This window comes from Cydia strobilella, chromosome 15 (genome assembly GCF_947568885.1).
Source record: "Cydia strobilella chromosome 15, ilCydStro3.1, whole genome shotgun sequence".
NCBI lineage: Eukaryota > Metazoa > Arthropoda > Insecta > Lepidoptera > Tortricidae > Cydia > Cydia strobilella.
The window spans coordinates 8,120,676-8,146,040 of NC_086055.1; the positions used below are offsets into that span (position 1 = coordinate 8,120,676).

General features: G+C 35.2%; 4 protein-coding genes across 4 annotated transcripts in view; 1 reads left to right on the forward strand and 3 right to left on the reverse strand.

Annotated features, from left to right (window-relative positions):
* LOC134747993 (inositol-tetrakisphosphate 1-kinase-like) overlaps positions 1 to 25,365 on the reverse strand; it is a 110,333-nt gene that overhangs the window by 52,338 nt on the left and 32,630 nt on the right. The gene's annotated exons all lie outside the window — the stretch shown is intronic.
* On the reverse strand, positions 6,842 to 8,514 carry LOC134747970 (uncharacterized). Its single transcript, XM_063682648.1, has 2 exons — positions 7,752 to 8,514; positions 6,842 to 7,369 (listed from the first exon to the last, which is right to left on the reverse strand). Exons 1-2 carry the CDS (start codon positions 8,112 to 8,114, stop codon positions 7,364 to 7,366), a joined length of 369 nt encoding a protein of 122 aa, XP_063538718.1. The 5' UTR covers positions 8,115 to 8,514; the 3' UTR covers positions 6,842 to 7,363.
* LOC134747759 (uncharacterized) lies at positions 14,569 to 15,354 on the reverse strand. The gene has a single exon (XM_063682393.1). It carries the CDS (start codon positions 15,169 to 15,171, stop codon positions 14,569 to 14,571), a length of 603 nt encoding a protein of 200 aa, XP_063538463.1. The 5' UTR covers positions 15,172 to 15,354.
* LOC134747714 (uncharacterized) lies at positions 17,549 to 23,934 on the forward strand. The gene is made up of 3 exons (XM_063682326.1): positions 17,549 to 17,708; positions 22,450 to 22,715; positions 23,521 to 23,934. The coding sequence occupies exons 1-3, from the start codon at positions 17,594 to 17,596 to the stop codon at positions 23,905 to 23,907; spliced, it is 768 nt and encodes a 255-aa protein (XP_063538396.1). The 5' UTR covers positions 17,549 to 17,593; the 3' UTR covers positions 23,908 to 23,934.

Below are 25,365 nucleotides of genomic sequence, written 5' to 3' on the forward strand. Positions count from 1 at the left end.
CGTGACTAAACGGTGTCCGTCACTTTCAATCCCGCGGTGTTAAAAAGTGTCGGTTATTTTATAACCATCCACAATACGCCGGCTGATGAGTTCTGGTACCGTAATTTTATAATAAAACAGCAATCGAACTCAACTACATGCATATTAAACGCCCTAACTGTAAACATTTTAACTATCACATTTCAGCACTTGCAATTTGCGGAGGAGCGAGGCATTCGAGGCGCATGGATGGCGTGCAATAGCATAAAATAGTTTTGGATTCAAAAAGCCTTAAAACTTTCAACTACCTCGTTTTAGCGGTTGTAATTACATACTATAAATAATTAAATATTAGTGGAACAATCATTGTGTCGCCACGCCAACGCGCTTCGCGGGAAAGGCAATGTGCTGTTTGACGCGCGTGGTGTTGGTGTATACCTACTATACATTGTATTCGATAAAATAAAAATAAACTAGTCTAAAACGTTGAACCTTCAGTTGTAATTAGTATAAATGTTGGTGATTGTGATGATAGTGTCCCTACGCGGGGTGAAGTGACCGTCGGCGCCGCGTGCAATATAGCAGATAATATAAAAATAGACTACCTTGTAAAAAGCCTTAAAACGTTTAACTACCTGATTTGAGCAGTTGTAATTAGTATAAATGTTGGTGGTATAATGATGGTGTCCCTACGCGGGGGGAGGTGTCCGGTCGCGCAGCGTGCGATAAAGCAGGCGCCGCGGGGTCCCCGGACCTCCAGCATGGCTGACACAAGACACGCATAACAAGGACATGCCCTTTAGGTTGGTTGATTCGATTTTTTATTGATGAACACTGATTTAAAATCTTTTTTAATACAGTTGCTCAAAAAGTGCTACTTTACGTAGCTGTTTAGTTTTCGCGAACTAGTGCTTTTTACTCTTCCAATTTTTCTAAATTTATACTCGTTCCAATTCATGACTACTTTTGATGAGTGTTAATATTAGTTTCCTTTAAACGTCGTAATCAACATAAAAACCTACTGTTAATGTAAGAATACGCAAAATATACATATTCCATAATTTAATTACTTACCTCATCATCATTATAACACGTTTATTTTTTAATAATGAATATTGAAAAACCGTTCTTAATAAGTTGTCTGAATGGAACTGAATAGCTATGGAAGGTACTGAAAGGAATAGCTGCCGAAACGCCTGTCAAAGAAGAGGCGTTTTTTTTCTTACTTTTCCTACCTACTAAAGATGCGTTTTAAGTTTCCAAAGTTTTTATTCCTTACTTGTTGTTTTTATTATTTTTTCGCAACTGTATTAAAAAAGGTCATTCGATACACGTGCGGAAATGTCATTCTTCACTCGTCCCGAGTCTTGCCACTTGCCTAGGGCTCGTGGCAAGATATCTCGGTACTCGTGAAGTAATGACATACTTTCCGCACTAGCATCGAAATGTACTATTACGCTTTTTAGACATTATTATTTACTTAACGGGACTTAGTCACTTATAATTAAGCATTAAAAAGTTAAAATTACCCCCAACGACTATTTATTATTATTTTTTTGATGTCAACGTTCATCATTTGTTGAGGTTTTTACCTAGAGTACTGGAATTCAATTAATTCAAAATTCAATTAATATCAAACTATTATTTTCTACAGACTTTTTCCTTAGGTTAGTATTGCAAAATGTTTATTTTTAAGCGTTAAAGTTTATATTTTAGTAAATAATTTCTTTGAAATAGTTACAGAGAAAACTTTTTCTTTACTTTGTGTGTTATTAAACACACACAGGGCGTCCTATTTCATCAAAGAGAACATTTCGGTTTATGACTCTAATACTTAGCACAGAAATTATATCAATTTATTGGAAAAAAAAGTAAAAATATGGACACTATTATTTGATTGTTATTGTTGTTTTAAAAAAACAAATGGTCACATTTTGAAAAAAAAAAACGTATGTAATACCTTCATGTATTACATACCTACTTTTTTCAAAATGTGACCATTTGTTTTTGCTTCAGGTGATTTAAACCTGAAAAATTCAAATACCTATATAATTTTAACACCCGACTTTTTGCCGCCATCCACCATTATATATTTATTTTACAACAGGTGTATTATATTGAATTTTTTTTATGAATTATATCAAATATATACTACATGTATATATTTTTAATAATTTTTCCATAGCAATCCAGCGCGGGAATCCCACCTGCGTGATGATGGGCACCTTGCCTAGGGGGCAAAATTTAGAAGGTCCTTTTATGTAAGTATTTTTTAGTTTATTTTTACTTTAGTATTAATATTTAATTTAGTTTATAATTTGTTTATTGTTTAAGTATATTTAAATTTTTATATTCTTACTGTAATTTTTTTTATACTACATGTGCTGAGTAAAATTTAACTTGTCCAGTTCTTTAGTCATATCCACACAATTCTATCCCACGCGCGCGAGCCCACCGCACCGTGTAAATAATAATTAATTTTATTGTAAATGCTTATATTTTATTGCGGGATTTGTCAACAGTGCGCGCGATGTATTTTGTTGCCTGATATATTTATTGTTGGTTGCTTAATGTAGTGCCTAAGTGGACATGTGTCCGTGCTAGTCTTGTAATGCGTATGCAATTGCACACCTATGTAATCTACATGTATTTATATCTGTAGTTGTATGCATAGTCATTTGGTATTATAATTCCTTAGAGCTATGTTCATAACAGTAAGTTATTGTAGTCGTGGTCTTGTTATATGGATCTGACTAGGTCTAACTAGCTCTTGACAAACCGAATGCGTATTCGAATAAAGGTCGGGTGTGTAAAACTTAGAATCGTTGGCCACATTTACATGCACATTTTGATTAATGACAATTGCTTGTACAGTTGAGAAACAGTTAGATAAGTAAGAACCTATATAAAGTACCTACTTACTTTTTAAGTCCTTATTCTTGGATTCCGAAAAAAATACATTGATAGAAGTTGAAATCAACTCAACTGACTGTAAAATTTCGTAAGTATTAGTTTAGATTACAATTGTGAGATTGAAGCTGCCTAACTTTGTTAAATTAAGACAACATTAATTTTAAATTAATAAAAAAAATCTATTTTATTAATGTAGCAACCCGCCCCGGTTTGAAATGACAATCGTACAAAAATAAAATATTGCAGATCTATAAATTGTAATCAAAATTATAATTGATCTAAGATTGTAAATAAATTGTATATATATGTTTAAATTAAGTACAGTTTGTTGGTTTGTGCCCTATTTTCCAATGGAAGAGCGGTGTCTCCCGAGTCGACACGAGTACCTTTATACTTAATGGGATCGAGTTTCCAGCCATTTATGTTTTGTGTATTACCTATGTTTTAAAACCAAATAAACTATTTTTTTTTGTATTTTTGTACATCGACTAACGCCAAACGAAAACTAAAAATTCATCGGGATGACAGATGCAACGAAAAGTCAAGTGATCATTTCCATACATTATTTCGCTTCTGATTGGCATTTTTAGGGTTCCGTACCCAAAGGGTAAAAACGGGACCCTTCTGTCTGTCTGTCACCAGGCTGTATCTCATGAACCATGATAGCTGTTGAAATTTTCACAGATGATGTATTTTTGTTGCTGCTATAACAACAAATACCTACTAAAAACAATAAAATAAATATTCAAGTGGGGCTCCCATACAACAAACGTGATTTTTTTGCCGTTTTTTGCGTAATGGTACGGAACCCATCGTGCTCGAGTCCGACTTGCACTTGGCCGGTTTTTTATCAACGATTGCCATTTGGTAAACCCCTTGATCCGCTTATTTGTCGATAGACACGCACGACACTGTTTTACTAGTAGGATGTATATGCACTGCAGTTATGCAAAGGCAATGGATCTCGTTATTAGTGACTTACGATAGCTCGCTTGAACGCCCGGCGACTTAGCACGCAATACCATGCATTTATACTGTGACCAACGGTACTTCGCTTTATTTTCTTATTCCCAGCTTCGTAAATCTCTATCGGTACTAATTTTAAAATTAAAGGAAAATTGATAAATTCACTGCTTCGGGCAAGATTCGAATTTGCGACCTTTTGTAACTACGGTCCAATCGCTTAATTTTAACCAACTGAGCTACCGAAGCTTACCAGAAGCGTGCGATTTTTTCCATTCCTTCTTTTGTTTATACGCCTTAGGGAATTTTACAGCAGACGATCTGATTGATAATAACTAATAGTTTCTTTATTAGGTACTTTCAATACCTTAAAATCTTTAAATGTAAGTAATTTTTCATACAGTTAACATTGTTGTTGGTGTACTGTGACTTCGGAAAGAGGAAGAGTCTACGCCAGCAAACAGACCTTTAGCATGTCTGATCATTGAATACACATATCTACATACATATATTTACCTAATATTAATTGTGTCTAAATGAATGAAACCAGTTTACCACATAATACGTTTTATAAAACTACAACAGTATTGTTATATATTTTATATATTAAATAAAACAGTTCTTGATAATAAACACGTTTTTATTAATTATTAAAGATATAATTAAGTGCAAGCTTAGCCGCCATGACTTAGCTGTCAAAGAGTATCCATCCACAGATAGCATATCTGACATCCCCCTTCTTTACCTTATCTAAAAGTATTCTAAAATTAAATCAGGTAGAGTTATTAAGGTACATAATCACTCAGGTATCCAGGTTTCTTAATAGCTCTTCCTGACCGTGACCTTACATCATTATTATAATTATTTTCATTAGGCACATCAGCATCACCTATATTCTCATTAATCATTACAGGTTCATTTTCATTATTATCATTTACTTTGTTCAACACATTCTCATTCTCCTCTGTTTTAAAAGTTACATGTTTCCTAGCTAAACTATAATTTTCACCAGGTGACCCTCTGTACACATGATACCTATTTCTTTTAATTATAGAGCCTCCTGTGTCTATCAAATAATTTCTATAATTATCTTCATCTGAAACTATCCTTCCCTTAAGTTTTTTATTATCATTTTTATCATGAAAATACACATTCTGTCCTCTACTAAAATTATTAATGTTGCCTCTATTTTTCCTGTCATGATAATATTTATACATTTCTCTCTTTTTCTCAACTTTTTGTTTAACATCATTATAATTAACTTTTTTATATTTGTCTTTGGTAGGTAAGAAAGATGTTACTTGTCTTCCAATAAGCAACTCATTGGCAGAATCTAACTCCTGATCAATAGGTGTATTTCTGTATTCTAGTAAGGCCAAGTAAATATCTTTCTTTTTCTCTATACATTTTTTAAACATCTTTTTTATCGATTGTATTTGTCTTTCAATAAATCCATTAGATCTAGCATAATAGGGAGAGGAAGCTATATGTTTAAATTCCCATTCTCTACAAAATTCTTTAAATTGCCAACTTCTATATTGAGAACCATCATCAGTATACAATATTTTGGGTATGCCCCAACGTGCAAATACACTCTTTAATGCCCTTATATGACACTCTGAGCATTGATCCTTCAATTCAACAAGCTCAACATATTTTGTTAAATAATCTGCAATTAACATGTAAGTTTTATTGTTCATAAAAAACATATCAGCTCCTACTATGTCCCAAGGTTTATTACTCAATTCTCTTAACATTAGTGGTTCATGGGAGTGATTTCTTTGATATTTTAAACATAAATCACAATTTTGAATTAAATCCTCTAATTCTTTGATCATAAATGGCCAAAATAGCAAACCTCTGATTCTACTTTTACATTTCTCAATACCTAAGTGACTGTAATGAATCTTTCTAAGCATTTCCTTTCTTAATAACTTAGGTACAACAACCGCAGTATTTTTGAAAATTAATCCGTCTGAAATATAGAGATCATCTTTTATGGAATGATAGTATTTTAATTGTAAAGGAATTTCCTTAGATGTTGGCCATGAACTTTGAATGTATTTTATTAGCAAACACAAATCCTGATCTTTTTGAGTTTCTATTTTTAATTTATCCCATGTTTCTTTACTTAAATTTATGCCTTGTTTCACTAAACATACATGCATTTCTACTTTTTCATCAAGTTCTTTATTACATATGGTGTCATTTACATAAGCTCTAGATAAAGCATCCGCTACTAATAGTTCTTTGCCAGGTCTATATTTAATTTCTATGTCATATCCTTGTAATTGAAGTCTTAGCCTTTGTAATCTTAATGGAGTCTCATTCATTGGTTTTTTAAAAATATGTTCTAACGGTTTATGGTCTGACTCTACATGTACATGTCTACCATAAATATATTGGTGGAATTTATGGCATCCATATACTACAGCTAAAAGTTCCTTTTCGATTTGAGCCCACGATCTTTGAGTTTCTGTTAAAGCTTTAGATGCATATGCTATAGGAGCATTATTCTGAAGTAGGACAGCACCTAGCCCTGTGCTACTGCTGTCGACAGATAGAGTTATCGGAGTGGTAATATCAAAGTATTTTAAAACTGGTTGCGAAGTTAACACTTGTTTAAGCTTTTCAAAATCATTTTTCTGTTTATCACCCCATACAAATTCAGAATCTTTTTTAAGTAGTTCCCTCAATGAATAAGTTACATCTGACAAATTAGGTACAAACTTTGCTACATATGTTACAATTCCTAATATTGTTTGCAATTGTTTTTTACTCTTGGGTTCCTCCATACTCACAATAGCTCTAACTTTCTCTGGATCAGGTCTAATACCGTCACCACTCAAAATATGTCCTACATATTTCACTTCTGTTACCCCAAACTGACATTTATCTTTATTAAATTTAACACCCATTTTCTCTGCTGTTTCTAATACCATCTTTAATCTTTCATTATGTTGTTCGAGTGTTTCCCCCCATACTATAAGCTCATCAACATACTGTTCTACTCCTGTAATGTCTTTGAAAATTTCTGCAAAATATTTACTGAATACTTCCGGAGCTGAATTCAAACCGAAGGGTAAGCGTTTGTAACAATATCTACCAAAGTTACCAGCATTAAATGTTGTATATAACTGACTGTCCTCACTTAATTTAATCATGTAAAATCCCTTTGATGCATCTAAGACACTAAAGTATTTAGCAGAAGGCATTTTGGCTACTAATTCCTCAAAAGTGCTCATTTTATACCGTTCTCTAATTATGTATTTATTTAAATTTTGAGGATCTAAGCAAATTCTTATATTACCACATGGTTTCTTTGTAACTACCATTGAATTTACCCATTCCGTTGGCTCACTAACTTTTCTTATAACACCTGCCTGCTCCAGTTTGTCCAGCTCAGTTTTAGCTTTTCCTTCTAATTGAAATGGTATTTTCCGGGGTCGCTCAGCAATTGGTATATTATTGTCTTGTAATTTTATTTTGTATTCATATGGAAGTTCACCTAGACCTGAAAACAAATTGTTATATTTTTGCACTATACTGTTTACATTTTCATTAACTATCTCTACAGGTATTACAATTCCTAGTCTCACTCCACTGTAATAGCTTAAGACACCTGTTCTACAACACACTAACATGCATAACATTGTAACATACAAGGTTGTGAAACATTCCTTATCCTTATATTTTATTGTGCCTTTACATGTTCCTTCTATTTCTATTGCTGAACCATCAAAATTAGTCAGTCCCTCATCAGGTCGACACACTGTCAAATTCAATCTACGAGCAATATCAGAATTTATTATATCAACTTGTGAACCTGTATCAATTTTAAAAATAGTTTCTACATTGTTTAGTTTTAATTTCATATACCAGTCTTTTTTACTTACAGAGCCACAGTTTTTGTTTAGGCACATAGCCGCAAAATGGTTGTATTTGCCGCACTTCACACACTTCTTGTTGAATGCTGGGCACTTTGCATATCCGTGTTGTCTGCCACACTTGCCACAAGGTCGTCTGGTGTTCGCTTGACCCTGCTGTCTACCATACGAATGGTCCCTGGTGTGCGCTTGACCCTGCTGTCTGCTATATGACTGGTCTCTTGTTCTGCTCCTGGAGGGCTGCCTTTTATCACTAGAGTGCTCCTTTTTCATGGTTCTTCTTTGTCCCGCTCCCACTTCTATTCTTGCTACTTCATTTTTGTTCTTAATGTTGTCCATTTGAGCTTTTGTAGTTTCAGCCGCTCTGCTCATATTGATACATCTTTCCAAAGTCAAATCTGTTACACTGAGTAAGTCTTCCTTCAGTTCGTTGTCAATTAATCCTATTATAATCTGATCCCTAATTAGTCCATCTTTGAGTTTTTCGAAATTGCAGTCTAAGCTAAGTTTTTTGAGTGCAGTCACGAAATCTTCTATGTTTTCACCTGTTTTTTGCTTCCTGTTGAAAAATATGTGTCTATTGTATGTTTCGTTACTCGGTGGACTACAGTGTTCTTCCAATTTTTTCAGTATTTCTTGATATGTCAGTTTCTCTTTATTTTCGATTGTGTTGTATACCACGAGGCCCTCATCACCCACGCTGTGTAGCAGGAGTGCACACTGCTGTTTTTCGGACAATCTTTCCGACGCACCACTCGCCTCAAAATAGAGTTGGAACTTTTGCTTCCAATCCTGGAAAGTCTGTTTAATATTGTTCCCTGTAAGACTCAGGGGCGCCGGCGGCCTCAACATGTCCATTTTTAGTTTTTGATAGAAAATGGCGTCCCATACAAGTTTTCTTTATTTGTCCCTGAAGTTTTTTTATTTGACATACCATCCTGTCCGCAGCGCCATGTTATATATTTTATATATTAAATAAAACAGTTCTTGATGGTAAACACGTTTTTATTAATTATTAAAGATATAATTAAGTGCAAGCTTAGCCGCCATGACTTAGCTGTCAAAGAGTATCCATCCACAGATAGCATATCTGACAAGTATGAACGCCAGGTCAGCTCTTGTCAGCTGAAACACGTCCATTGCTGAACGTAGGTTTTCCCCATTACCCATTATCAACGATCGTGTGCGTTCTCCTCATTCTGCGGTCCGCTATAACGGGTGATGGGATGTAGGTACCTAGGTCATATAAGGCAAATTAATTCATTGTTACAATAGTGTCGGTGCAGCTAGTATAGTCGTTACTTTTCTTTATTCCCTGCCAGTGTCTATTCTCTTGTACTTACAACTCGGCAGCCACACTCCCCTCCACTTGAGCTAAATATTAAATAGGTAATATCAAAACTAAGATCACAATGTAGGTATGTAGGCGTAGGCACCTATAAATAAAATCGAATTACCTACACTACCGGATTCGATTTAGTACAAACACTAATGTCTATATTTAGTCGTCTATTAAATATACGACATGGATACTTAACTGAAATGGGTCCTTATACCCCTTATATGACATTCGATTTGAACGAAGTGCGTTTTACGAGGCATTTCAGTGGAATTCAATTTAGTCACGAAGGTAAACCTCTGACTTAAACACAATTTACGCCGATGGCAGGCATATTAGTACGTGAAACAGACGTACTATAATAATATGGTGGCATAAAACGGGTGGATTAAGTACCTCAAGTACCGGTGCTAATTTAAATAGCTTTACATACAGTAAAGGTAGGTACCAAAACAGTTTTCAATTGCCAATGTTGATGATGATGCGTGAATCTGGTAGCCGAAGCAGTAGCTGAGGATGCCTGTCACCGGAAGGAAGACTAGGGATGAATGTAAAAAAATCAATTTTTTCGTAATATTTCACAGACCTTTTGGAATTATCAAAATTCTAGAGACACATGACAGATTGGTCTTTCGACTATCTTTTAGCATTAGCTGAGGTAACTGTGACTTAAATTACAGATTTTGAGAAAAGCGACAAAATAAAAAAGTGGAATTTGTTACAACCATCCCTACTTCCGGGGTTGGTTGTAAGTGTTGTAACAGAACAAGGGGATGGTTGTAACTTGTAACATTGGAAATAAAAGCAAATTTCTTTTATAATGAATACCTATATTTACTTAAAATTAGCTTTTACATTAATATCAAAATTATTGTACATTTCCAGGAACCTCAACCAGATCTATGCCATCTTTTAAATTATTTCATGATTATTAGCGCTGTCTGCACCTCTGACATTCTAGGCATTGCATCCATTTTTAATTTGGCCTGCTATTTAAAAAGGTTTCCACACCTGTGTATATCATCACAACTAGACATTATGACTTTCGGGAGTCAAATAGCAGCCCTGCCCTGGGTGTTTAGCTAACTTGTCAATCGTTAACTCTTCGTAGCGTAGCGTAATAATTTCCCTCTATCACTCTTCCATAATTATTAGTGGTTTTTTTTCGCTTCAACCCTATAGTGTGGGGTATTGTTGGATAGGTCTTTCAAAACGAATAGGGGTCTTCACCAATATTTTTTTGATAAAGTGAATATTTTCGGAAATAATGGCTCCGAAAGAAACAAAATGTGTCCCCCCCTCTAATTTTTGAACCATGGGTCCAAAAAATATGGATCAACAATCATAAAAATAGAGCTTACGAAAGACATTTAGCCATTTTTGAGTTATCGCAAATATTCTCCCCTTCATAGTAAAAAGACGTACAGCCACAGTTATATACACACGAGGCGATATTAAGAAAGCCGATGTGTGTAATGACCAATGCACACGCGTTTCATACGACGTTTTTCAACACACTTGCGAGAAAAAAAAGAGTCATATTAATCAAATTTTAATAGTTAAAACAGTTAGTATTGTGTGTTGCATCTGTCATACTACCGGCCGCCCCTCGCCCCGGCCGCGGGCGGCGCGGCGGGCGGGCCGGCCGGGTCGCGCGCCGCGCAGGCGGTCGGGCGCGCCGGTGCCCGCCAGTCTGACCAATTAAAGAAGGCTCCCTTTCCATGCATATTATTAGCAATCAGTTACCTTCTTAACTCAGTCGAATAATATAATGAAAAAGCACGAGTGGAATAATACACTGAAAGAGCACGCGTGTTTAATATCTATGATTATGAGCCAAAAATCGGTGGAATAAAAACGTCGTTTTGAGCAAGTGTGTTGAAAACGTTATTACGACATTGAATGGGCTTTTTAAAGTTATTTGGCATTATTCATGTTAATAAAGCAAAATGTAACATAAAAATTGCTTACTCATTCATTTGTTATTTATGTTTAATTTCTCTAAAACAGTTTCATTGGCTGAATGAGTACCTAATGCCGTTGACTATCATGGCAGTTTTAGAACAAAAAAGTATAAAATTAAAAAGTAAGAGGCAATTCAATTCCGCTGGTTTTCATACTTTAATTAACAAATCATTTTAACGAACAAGTTTTGGGAACAAATCAAATTATTTTATTAAATATTTTGATTTGTGTTTTTAAGTAGTCACACTACTATATATAAATTAAAAACTGTAATAGATGTCATATATTAAAGAAAAAGTGACGAAGCCCTCCAGTGGCTCCAATCATTTTAAATTTTTCTGCAGTTTCCCAAAATATGTGTTTTTTCATAAATATTGCAATTTAATGTTCTTCGCTATGAATTATTATATGACCAGACTTGCAGTCTCCGATTGAAAGTAAGTTCTAAGGACAAAATCATGTCTTGCTTTGCCTTGTCTCTTGCTTTCGTCGTATTCGATATGAAAAGTAGATTGTTTAACTCGGATGAGAGGCACCAAGCATCATCTCATCCCTTTGTTAACATTCTTCTATACTAATGGCTCCAGTTTAGCCTATTGTGACGGAAGTCACGGAAGGGAAGGGTAACTACGGAACCCTACACTAAGCATGGCCCGACATGCTCTTGGCCGGTTTTTATTTATTCTTATTGCTGCATCCTTTTAATTCAAATTTATAAATAATTATAGAAATATGTATATGAAGAAAGAGACATCTTCTACTACTTTAATCTTACACGTTTAATAAGAACCGTACGAATTATATTTTTGATATTAATGTGAAAGATATTAAATTATTGTGCCTGTAGAAAATTTACCAATGTTTATCCACGCGTTTTTGAGCTGATATAAAATTATTACTTCACTAAATTACCTTCACGTTTTTCACGAAAACAAGATGTTATATAAAAATATCAGCCAGTTTATAACATCACAATTTAGCTTCATAGCTTCAGATCAGCTTCGTCCAACAGTTCAAACCGATGCAAAGCCGGCCCGTAAACATGAAGTGATGACAGACCCAACACAGCAACCGTAATTACCAGATCTTAACTTAAACAAAACAAAATACTTGTAATCTTCATGCCAACACAATACACACAAAAATAAACCCTAACGCGCAAGCCACAGAGACGCTTGTTAGCAACGAGTAATAAAAGCAAATCTTCCTTGAGTGGGATGTTCAATAGAATCTAAAGCCAACGCAGATATTATTAGGTGCGAGCGTGATTATTTGACAGTTTGAAAACGTTTACAGATTGTAGGTACTTACAGCAACACTGTTAACTGTCCTTTGGTGAACCTTACATGTCTGGAACAAGGTTTAAGATATATCAGTTAACACTGTGGATATTGCAAGGCAATGTGGCTTCCTGCTTTTGAGGTAAACAGTGTTTTGTTGCCTCCACTGAGAAACGCGGTGGTTCGCAGCGTTCTCATAAAGATTACAGATAAGGGCATCCGTTACATAAATAAACTTTAAACATAATTTATTTTGTTTATAAATTATTACAAAAATTGCAATTACATTAATCATTCGAGAGATATAAATTGCCGCAGATAACAGAATGTTGTAAATGGGATTGTATTTGGATAATTATAAGATTTACGAGTATCTTAGGCGGCTATTTCTATTTTCTAGTCAGACTTGGAAATCGCATTCGCATCAGACAAACAGCTAAAAACCACACAAAATATTTCAATTAAATATAGCTTTATTGAGTATACTTAATTATATTTCCCTACCCAAAGTTCACTTCTCTTTATATATTTTTACGAAGTGACCAATCACTGACAAATTATCAATTTACCTACTGTATTTTATAGTACGGTACGCCAGCTACCATAAAACGGGATGATATTGATTTGACAAATAACTATAGTCGGTTTTAATGCACAAAATATGGAAGAAGGCATCATCCACTAGACATCTAGTTTTTAGGGTTCCGTACCCAAAAGGTAAAAACGGGACCCTGTTACTAAGACTCCGCTGTCTGTCTGTCTGTCCGTCTCTCACCAGGCTGTATCTCATAAACCGTGATAGCTACAGTTGAAATTTTCACAGATGATGTATTTCTGTTGCCGCTATAATAACAAATACTAAAAACAGAATAAATAAATATTTAAGTAGGGTTCCCATACAATAAACGTGTTTTTCTTGCTGTTTTGTGCGTAATGGTACGGAACCCTTCGTGAGCGAGTCCGACTCGCACTTGGCCGGATTTTAAACCCCGGCTATGTTTTTTTACCACCAATAATAGAAAAAGACCTAAAGCCTGACCAGGAATATATGATCACGCGCCATGTTGCGGAATTTCACTGGAACTATTTTTTTCATACTATACTCAAAGATAGATATAACTCCGTAATAGATGGATACAGTCTAAGGAAAAAACGTGCCTCGAAAATCAAGAAAATTTGATTCTCGTTCAGAGGGCGCTACTAGTTTTGGCCTACAGTCGTATAGATGGCGTTGACGGTTTCGTTTGTTATTTAACAATTTTAACGCATATCAGTGAAAGAACATGGGTCAAAATCATAAAAATAATTAATGCAAATAAAAAAAATCATTTATCTATATTTAAATACATATTATCGTATTTTTATAAATCTTCATTTTTAGTTTTAAACTGTCGACAGATGGCAGTGAATTAACTGGGGTTACAAAATTTACTATGACAGTACCGCTCTAAGTATAAGTTACTCTATGCTATACTGAACTGTCACCCTATATCATGAGAATAACAGCGCCCTCTTGACAATGATCATATATTTCTGGTCAGGCTTTACCTACATCACATATTTTTAAGTAAGTGCGACATAAAATATAAAATAGTAGAAATTCAATAAAATAGAATAAAAAAAATCCATACTAAATTGTTGCCATGTTTAAGCATTTTACGTCAAAAATGTGACAGTTACGGAAGTAGCGTTCTCAATAATTTCCTACAATTTCTTGTCTGACTATAATTTACGTACCTGTAGGCATAGAAGTTATAAAAAACTTACTTATTACTACTCAAGTACTCATTAACGTGAGAAATATATCGTCTAGCCGCCCGGAGACCTATGAAAAGGTCTTTCATTCCATTGTACTATTTTAAATCTTTAGTTTGACAAATCAAAATTGCATTTGTCTTGGCAATTTTTGAGGGTTGCAACATGGTTGCAACCACAGGTTGCAACGGACATTAGCAGAACTGTGAATTTTGTCACAATACCTAAACATATTATTAAGAAGCTTTAGAGATAGTGGCAAAAAACGAAATCAAAAATCAATCATGTGAATCATGTTAATTAATATCATAAGAAATACGAGAAACCTTCTAGCCTCACCGATATCGTTCCTTACCGATTGACAGTACTAAAAATTATAAATACTTACTAGAAATAAATATCGCTCTATCTGACCACAAGACTCAAACAACAACAAAGCACTAACCACATCATCGCAAACATAACATAAATAAATAACATATTATTTTTATAATCCAGGGCTCAATCTGCCTTCACTCCACTTCGTGTATCCTTCACACAACTGCACCAGCGCCGAAAACAGCTCCTCCGGCGGCAAATCCACATTCCTTAGCCTCCTCACTTCTCTACTGTCCCTCTTTCTCCTTCCGTAACTCGCGAACTGGCTCTGCGGTCTCTTCTTTATCCCCGCGCTTAACACAAACGTCTGCGGCGTCGGCGCCGTTGGATTCGGAAACGGATACTGCTGCTTCGCCTTCACGGCTTGAACTATAAGGCAAAGCAGATAACCCCCGAAAGCCAGGAAAGCCAACGTCGTCACAGACATTGAGAATAAATGGCTGATCTTACTTTCCTTCTTATGCTCGATTTCTTCATAATCTCCTCTCTTTATCAGCGGTGCTCTCACAGCCATAGCCTGTGCCCCAAATCGGTCCAAATACGAAGGTGTTGGCGCCATCGTAACATTCTCATAACGCGCCGTAACCATATCTTGTAGCGACGTCTTCAGCCTCAACAGTTTGTCTAAGGGCAGCTCATTCAGAAATTGTATTTCCTCCGTGGTGAAATCGGCTGAAACTTGCGTGACGATTATCAGTAGGAGTGGAAACATTTTTCCAGACACTTGCTTTAGTGGTTGGGCGTGGAATGAGCAGTTTGAGACAGTTCGCTATTACCGTGGTCTGCTAAGCACGACAATCTAGCGGCCACGACAAACAGGTCATGTGGAGATGACAGATTTATCTGTGCTAACTAACAGTGTCTTATCTTAAGACATATATTCATCTCTAAGACATCATAACCTGGTAAACTAAATCTAATTTGTAGTGTGAGGTTGTTTGGGTTTATTTAAGTTTTTAGTTTTTACTTCCTTAAAAAAATTAATAATAGAATAATTCCAAACATTAATCGACCGAGCGAAGCGTGGTCTTCTGGCCAAGTTGGCTTGCAATTTTCATGTTGTTAAGTTGTTAGAAGATATCCTGATGAGTAATCTCTAACCAATGTTCATGGAATTTGGCATGAGAGTAATTCAGAAAAATGCAATTTTTAAGAATTTGAGAATAATCCGCCTGGAGGTTTGGAGGTAAAGGGATCAAAACGTATGTAGGGTATAAGTCGCAAGGACTGTTCGGGCCGAACTTACTATGTCACGAACATATTTAATGAATATTGATTAAAGATTACTCGAGATATGATTTAACAACCAAGTGACTTACAAACGTGAATGTGTTCATGTTTTGTCTTTTGATCGTATTTTTAATATTCTTAGGTACCGTAAAAAGTAAAAGCGACGACACGTTGTAACAAACATTCGTACTTTTTTTTGGACCCTAATTTTGCGCCATACGCCAGGCATTAGAGCCATATCAGCTACCTAATGAAAAACTCATGGAGTTACTTTATTCTCGCGCAATAAATTTATAATTAAAACCGTTTTTTCAGGGTTCCGTACCTCAAAAGGAAAAAACGGAACCCTTATAGGATCACTCGTGCGTCTGTCTGTCTGTCTGTCCGTCTGTCACAGCCTATTTTCTCCGAAACTACTGGACCAATTAAGTTGAAATTTGGTATACATATGTAAGTTTGTGACCCAAAGACGGACATGTAAAGCAAACAAATGAATTTTAAACATGGGGGCCACTTTTGGGGGGGTAAATGAGAAAATAAAAAATAAAGTTTTTCCAACTATCTCGTGTTATATGTATATCAAATGAAAGAGCTCATTGTGAGAATCTTAAATATATTTTTTTTACAATTTTAGGATAAACAATTTAGAAGTTATTCAAGAAAATAGGCAAAAAATGACCATTCCCCCCTTTGTCTCCGAAACTACTGGGTATAAAATTTTGAAAAAAATAAACAAAATAGAAATTAGAAATTGCAGTTAAGCGTGAGTCGGACTTAATTACTTAGTATTTGATCCGACCCCTACGGGTTTTTTAAAGACATTTCACACCCACGTTTCACATAAAAAATACATTGTTTATATTGTGTAATATACGGAACCCTTGGAACGCGAGTCCGACTCGCACTTGGGCGGTTTTTTTCAATGGCTGTTGCGGCTGCCATACGTGCTGGGGCAAAAGGATAGTGCTAGAGTTTGTCTAAGCTAACTCTGCACTGACTTTGACATGATAGGTAGTGTGAAAGTGCCATAATAATCGTCATAAAATATACATTTTGCGTTTATGGTGGAATTAGGAATAGGTACACTGTCATAGCAAAGTCTGTGCAGAGTTGGCTTGTTCCAACTTTAAACTCCAAGATGAGGGCGTTATAGCACTATCTTCAACAATGACGAGGGTAATGATAAGGGGGGGGGGGACGTTGACAGTCTCGATGATTAGATTATTTTCTTGTCTTCGGCAGTATTTGTCTACCTACAGTACCTAACCGAGATATGGGACAATTATTTGGTGTGTTAGGCAATGAAGTCCCAACACTTTAATATCGCTGATGAAAGTGTTGGAAGGCCGATGTTCTATTGTTTGTCTTTGTTTCATTTTCTTTGTATTTCGTTATGTACAGGAGGTTTGAGATATTATACTCGTGACACTTTATTTTTTTGCACAATAATAACATTTTGTAGGTTGTAGCAAGTTGTAGGTACCGACCGAATATAAATACATAATAAATACTGTCTATAGAGATGAATTATAAAAATAAGTAAAAAAATGTATATTTCTCTTGAACGTTCTATTTAACTACTTAGTAATAATTACTGAAACTTAACTTAAAAAATATATAAGTGAGGCGAGAGAATACCAGTAACGCCATCTATTAGCAGCGGCAAAATTAACTCTATCCTTTTCTTTACAATACGGCATTATTAAACTAATACCTAATTATCAAATCTGCCTGTCCTCAAATCAAATATCCACAAATATGTATTTCATTTTTATTATATGAAACTACATCCTATATAGCCTTTAAAATAATTGGTCGCATGCTCTGGTACTCGCGCGCATTAGCTCGACAAGCGAAGCATATCGCAAGCGCAGTGACACACTAGTTCTTCTAGATCTCTCGAGATGGCAGCACGCGTGTGTACATTGCTTTTGGTGCTGAACGTGGTTACAGGGCAAAGAAATGAAGGAATAATTGACCATTTGAGCAATGGGATGAAGTTTGCGAAGGATTTTCTTGGTAAGTTTTTTCTCTCTTTTTTTCTAGAATCAGATAATAGGGCCAAGCCAGGTCATGGAAAAAACTTAAAGACGGTTGTTTAGTACCTTATAACAGCGATTTATTATCTTTAACTTTATAAATATATAATAGTTACACGCAGATTTTCTGTTAGGAAATCTAAAAATTTTCTATTCATAAATATTTTGTACGGTCAGTGAAATTATTGGAAAACTTGCAGGGCTGAAAGAACCCATTATTTGGAAATTTTTAAAGTAAGCGTAACTACTGGATCTACAATCAACAAGTAATATTGCGATGTGACTTAGAGCTAGATTATAGTCATACTTGTTATGGCCATTTTTTGCCCGGATGCTGCACTTCATGATAAAAGCAAGCCGCTTTGCACAGTGCTAGTAGGGACCAAACTGAGTGATTTGACCCGCAGCAGCGCAAGTTTCACCCCTTAGGAACAGAGATGGCGCCACTTCTTTAAAAAATATTTCAAAAAATTCTACAAGCTAAACCAATGAACCGATTTAAATGTTTAATATCTCAAATGAAAGCTCATTATATACATTACTTTTAAAAAAATACTCAAAAAATATATACTGATTATTTTCGACAAAAAACGGCATCTTAAGTTTTTTTTTTACTCGATTGATAGTTTTTAGTTGGTTTCTCAAAAAAAATGTATGGAACATGAATAGCTTAATACATGTATATATTACTGAATAAATAACAAGTATTATAAAAAGAACCCGACACCGATACCTCTCATACTTCACGAAATATAAAAGTTTTAATGTGAGTGTAAATTTCTTCAAAATATATTTCAAAAAATTCTACAAGTTTAACTATTTGACTGATTTCAATGTTTAATATCTCAAATAAAAGCTCATTATATACATTACTTATAGAAAAATACTCATAAAACATATACTGAACCCTTTTGGCAAAAAACGGCATCTTAAGTTTTTTTTTTTACTCGATTGATAGTTTTTACTTGATTTCTTAAAAAAATTATTATGGAACATGAATAGTTTAATAAATATATATATAGTACTAAGTATATAAAAGTATTACAAAAAAACCCGACACCGATACCTTTCATTCTTCACGAAATATTTAAGTTCAATTATGCACGTTCTTACAAATAAATCCTTTAAAAGAAATCTTCAATCGCAGTAAGTGCACTGATTTTAATATGAAATGTTTCATATGAAAAGAAATCACCCAATTTATTTTAATAAATAAAAAAATATAAATAAAAACTGAATAAAGTTTTTTCCTGGTGGTGAATTACAAAAAAATATAACAAATCTAAAATTAGGAATTATTTTTATTTAAAGTGACTACATTTGTAAACAAAAAACTTAAATGTCCTCTTTGGGTTCATATTTCATATTTATTTATTGCAACCATGGTTTTATAGGTATAACAAATTCTTGGTAGTTCCACATGGACCCCGTGGGGGCATAGCAATATTACATGCATACTTAGGATCTAATCTTAAATCTATGTGTATAATATAAAAGTAGGTCAATTTAGTAGTAAAGTTTCTATACATATAAGCCGAATTGAATCAGATAATTGTCAGTGTATTAAATACAAAAATAAACGGGCAACTAATTATTATTAGGTGATGTCAAATTATATGGTTCACCGGTAGATGTAAAACTGAAAAAGAAAAGTCGTTTTGTTAAGTACTCGTACCATTCCAATACTACAAAATCACTGATCATACATGAACTGGTTGCTGTAGATTACTGTTGAATTATTTTTGTGCCTAGTTGATAACCATTAACCCTATAATTTTGTGCCAGACCTATAATTAGTGGTCAGCATGCAAAATAACCCTGGAATGAAAATTACATTAACTTACTTTTGATTTGTACAGCCACATTTGCATGATTTACACTGGGCTGTGCATGGCCAGCTGACGCGACGACACCCACAATGCATAGTTTCGCAGCCAGATTTGCAGCCACAATGGTCCAAGAGGCTTAATTGAAACCAAATCGCTGAAACTGCCGACCATTCCGGAATCCAACTCTCTTTTTCCTCAGTCCATCCCCAAAAAGATGTACATGGTATGGAAACTTCTGGTTTCACAGCGTTTCCCCATATATGGCCCTCTTGGTAAGCTGCTCGAAGTGCATGTTTATAGAGAGCAGCTGATGTAGGTGGCAGGGTTGGCAGGTTCTAATTTCTCGGCCAAATCAGATTTGTTCCCTGAACGACGCCCTCCATTGACTGACAACGAAGGTGGACAAATTTGGTTTTCGTACTGGAAGAATTCGTTCAGATCAAGCTGCCTTTCTCTGGCCACTATAAAAAGACGGGGAAATAGGAGTATGTCAACTTTTAAGTTTTTGATTTTGTCAGTTGTCAGGTGTGTAACTACATATTTTAATTTTAGTATAAAGTAACCCTAGATTTGTCTTATTGTTTGGCCAAACGGAACACATAAACGTAAATGAAGTTCACAAATATTTGTTTGCTTCAAAAAACAAGCTTGTGACAAGCCTGCCACCTACATCAGCTGCTCTCTATAAACATGCACTTCGAGCGGCTTACCAAGCGGGCCATATTTGGGGAAACGCTATGAAACCAGAAGTTTCCATACCATATCCATCTTCTTGGGGATGGACTGAGGAAAAAGAGAGTTGGACTCCGGAATGGTCGGCAGTTTCAGCGATTTGGTTTCAATTAAGCCTCTTGGACCATTGTGGCTGCAAATCTGGCTGCGAAACTATGCGTTGTGAGTGTCGTCGCGTCAGCTTAGCATGCACAGCCCAGTGTAAATCATGCAAAGGTGCCTGTACAAATCAAAAGTAAGTTAATGTAATTTTCAATCCAGAGTTATTTTGCATGCTGACCACTGATTATAGGTCTGGCACAAAATTATAGGTTTAATGGTAAACAACTAGGCACAAAAATAATTCAACAGTAAATCTTCAGGCACAAAAATTATCCAACAGTAATCTACAGCAACCAGTTCATGTATGATCGGTGATTTTGTAGTATTGAAATGGTACGAGTACTTCTCAAAACGACTTTTTTTTTTCAGTTCTACATCTACCGGTGAACCCGAAGAGGACATTTAAGTTTTTTGTTTACAAATGTAGTCACTTTAAATAAAAATAATTCCTAATTTTAGATTTGTTATATTTTTTTGTAATTCAGCACCAGGAAAAAACTTTATTCAGTATTATTTATTAATTTTTTATTTATTAAAATAAATTGGGTGATTTCTTTTCATCTGACACATTTCATATTAAAATCAGTGCACTTACTGCGGTTGAAGATTTCTTTTAAAGAATTTATTTGTAAGAACGTGCATAATTGAACTTAAATATTTCGTGAAGAATGAAAGGTATCGGTGTCGGGTTTATTTGTAATACTTTACTATACTCAGTACTATATATATATTTATTAAACTATTCATGTTCCATAATATTTTTTTATGAAATCAAGTAAAAACTATCAATCGAGTAAGAAAAAAAACTTAAGATGCCGTTTTTTGCCAAAAGTATTCAGTATATGTTTTTTGAATATTTTTTTATAAGTAGTATATATAATGAGCTTTTATTTGAGATATTAAACATTAAAATCGGTCGAATAGTTTAGCTTGTAGAATTATTTGGAATATATCTTGAAGAAATTTACACTCACATTCAAACTTTCATATTTCGAGAAGTATGAGAGATATCGGTGTCGGGTTTTTTCTATAATACTTGTTATTTATTCAGTAATATATACATGCATTAAACTATTCATATTCCATACAATTTTTTTGAGAAATCAAGTAAAAACTATCAATCGAGTAAAAAAACAAACTTAAAATTCCCGTTTTTATCAAAAGTATTGAGTACATATTTTTTGAGTATTTTTTTAAAAGTAATGTATATAATGCGCTTTCATTTGAGATATTAAACATTTAAATCGGTTCATTGGTTTAGCTTGTAGAATTTTTTGAAATATTTTTTAAAGAAGTGGCGCCATCTCTGTTCCTAAGGGGTGAAACTGCCGCTGCTGCGGGTCAAATCGCTCAGTTTGGTCCCTACTATCACTGTGCAAAGCGGCTTGCTTTTATCATGAAGTGCAGCATTTTGTTCATAACAAGTATGACTATTAGCAAAGATAGATATAACTCCGTAATAGATGGATACAGTCTAAGGAAAAAACGTGCCTCGAAAATCACGAACATTTGATTCTCGATCAGATGGCGCCACTAGTTTTGGCCTACTCTCGTATAGAGGGCGATGACGGTTTCGTTTGTTATTTATAATTTTAACGCATATCAGTGAAAGAACATGGGTCAAAATGATATAAAAATAAATTAATAATAATTAATGCCAATAAAAAAATCATTTATCCATGTTTAAATACATTTTATCGTATTTTTATAAATCTTCATTTTTAGTTTTAAAGTATGTCGATAGATGGCAGTGAATTTACAGTGGTTACAAAATTTACTATGACAGTACCGCTCTATCTTATTATATTCTCTTTGGCATTAGGTACTATGGCCCATATTTAAATATGATCTATTTTGCTTCATGGGAATTTGAGTGGGAGATGCATCATAATTACAACACCGATCCCAGGTAGCAGTGACGTCAGCGACGTCATAATGACGTGATAATGATGCAATTATGGCGTCATAATGACGTCGCAAGACGTCTGTTAGGGGAATTTAGAAGCATACATTGAAGTTGCACTATTCGATTCCTAATTGTCTCTTTTTTTCTTCCAGGTTCAGAGTCAATAGCCTTAAAAGTTGCTGAATTCGTCGTCCGCGCATTCCAAAACGCCAACCCTCCACAAATAAACCGACGTAAACCCCTAGAGGGTTATGAAGATGAAACAGAAAACTTTGCGCAGGAAAATAGACCTTATTCTAATGTCGAAGAAGCTCCAAGTCCTATGGCGCCACTGAAGAATTTGGTGAGGCTGTTTGGCTTGCACCCCAATCAGATTAGTGCAGTGGCTGTTAATGCTTTGGTTTTTGTTGCACAAATGGTAAGTAGACATATTTACTCGCGTATACAATTATCAAAAATATACTTATCTACCTATGGGAGCACATGTATATTTTAAAGTGTCGTCTCTCATTGAGCGTTAGCTTCGTACGTGAGAAGGTAACTGACATAGAAGGTTTTTCAGTCACAATTAGCACCTTATAACCTTTGTATAGGGACCGTGCGCGTTGGACGGTCTGCCATCTTGTGGCCTGAATCGGAAACATAAACATGTACAATGCCAAAGCAAGTGCAGCCATGTACCGTTCTCGTACGTTTTCTTGTGCATAGTCGGTTCTGCCATCTTGTGGGCTACATCGGAAGCATAAACTTCACATTTACGCCTCGGATCCTGTGCTGCCCCCAATAGTTCATGTACGCTCCCCACAGCGTCATTTTCTTTTGCAGCATATTGATTTACTTATACCTTATACCAAAGATATATGTAACTCCGTATAAGATTAGTAAAGTCTAAGGAAAAAACGTGCCTCGGAATATCAAGAAAAAGTTATACTTGAATAGATGGCGTCACATCTTTGGCCTATACTCGACTAGATGGCGTTGACGACACCGTTTGATATTTAACAATTTTCACATATCACTGAATGAACATGGGTCAAAGTCATATAGCGTTAAAAAAAAAACATTTATCCATATATATATATTTTAATGCATTTTCATTTTTAGTTTTAATCGTACGTCGATAGATGGCAGTAAATTTACTGTGACTACAAAATATACTATGACAATAACCCGCTATACTATCTATTCTCTTTGCTTATACAAAATTTTAAATTCAATTCCAGATATCTACCTTCCTCTCCGGTCCAAAAAGGCCTAACCGCCCATACCGTTACGACGATACTACCCAATGGATTCTTAACAAAAACTCCCGAAAACTGCAGGACATCCTCGCTACAGCCAAGAACCAATCGCTCCCTGACTTGCTAGAAGACATCGTGGAAAAACAAAGCCAGGGTGAAGAAGCTAGTTGTATTAAACTTCTCGTCTGTAAAATAACTCCGTTCGTGACAAAAATGCAGACTGCTGTATTTGGGGAAATCAAAATAGACGATGGCGATAAAGTTCTAGGCGCAGATAGTATGTATCGCCATCTACCGACGAGTAATGAAATTGAGAATCGCAGCGCCATCTGCGAGCAGAAGCATCGAGACTGTGATTTAAATGAATGAATGGGAAGTTAGAATAACTTAACTCGTTTAAAATTAAATAAGTTTAAAATTAAATTTAATTAAAAGTAAAATAGTAGGTGTTTGTTAGTACTTTAAACATTTTAATTTCCAGCATTGAGCGGATACTTTTTATTTGATTTTTAATAATGTGGATTTTGCAATAAATGTTTATTTTTTCTTATCTATTTTTCTAAAAGTCGTTTAAGTGAGTTGTCAATTGTATTCAAACAGGGTTTTAGTAGGTACATACTCAGGCATATATTATAGGACGACTAAATTTTATAAAACAAATTATTAAAATCACGCGTGACTTTTAAAACCTATATGATAGCGAAATTCGAATATAAAAAATCGGAAGAGAAATATATTGAATTCATATCAAGAACTACATTAAAGCATGAAACTAAAATTGATATACAAGTAGGTAAGAGTGAAATGCACTGCGCGTTGCGCGTAATGTCAAATAAAGTTCAGCTGAGGACCAATTAAAATTATTTTATAAATATTTTTATTCGTTATAATCAAAATAAAGTACAAATTAAGTTGAGATTTTTATAAGTAGCTCAAAATCCGCTACTAGTTTGGGTGAAAACTTTCTACACCCTGAGGCGATCCGCACGACGGCGACACTCCGGCATGTGACAGGACATCGATATACATGTACGGTGCATATACGTGCTTCTTAGGGCTCGCCCGCACACCGGAGCGCCGAGCGGCTTGCGAATCCGCATCAGCAATTAACGCGCGGCGACAAGCGGCTGTCCAAAAATTCAATTACGCAAGGATAGAGCATCGACCGGACATCGGTCGGATTGCTCTCGTAATTCGTTGCGCAACACATGTGCGAGACGGCGTGGCGTGCGAACTGCGCTTGCGATCATTAATTTATTTTAAAGCCGTGGTTTAACCTTTTAGTCGTAAGACGCCTGTAGAAAAAGATAGGCCAGAGACCACCAGGAAATAACTTCCACAGTTGGTGGTCCCTGGCAACACCTATGTAGAATAAAGTCAACGAAGGTTATGTTTATAAAATCGCGAACCACTTCAACTGTTCCCAGGTACATTTGTGCAAGTTGCGGAGTTACAAGAAATCTGGAAAAGTTCTCGGAAATATCAGAAAAATTTCACAGGAGACGAAGGAAACTTTCATTTTGGAAATGGAAAATTTCAATTGCAAAAAAAAAGTAGTTTCCGAAATTTTCTAAGTGGAAATTTCGCAATTTTGGAAACTTTCCGATGGCACATCAGTACTCCCAGAAGCTAAGAACCTCCGTTTCAAAGCGACGTGTCAGCGTCAGCGTCATCTATCGGAACGAAGTGAGTACTGCCGTGGAGCCATGGAGGTGAAGGAGTAATTTCAACAACTTGAAGAAAACTGGATAAAATGGTCTACGAGCGCGATGTGTGCATAGTAAAAACGATACTGTGAATAAAGGCAGGCGCAAGCAAGGACATAAG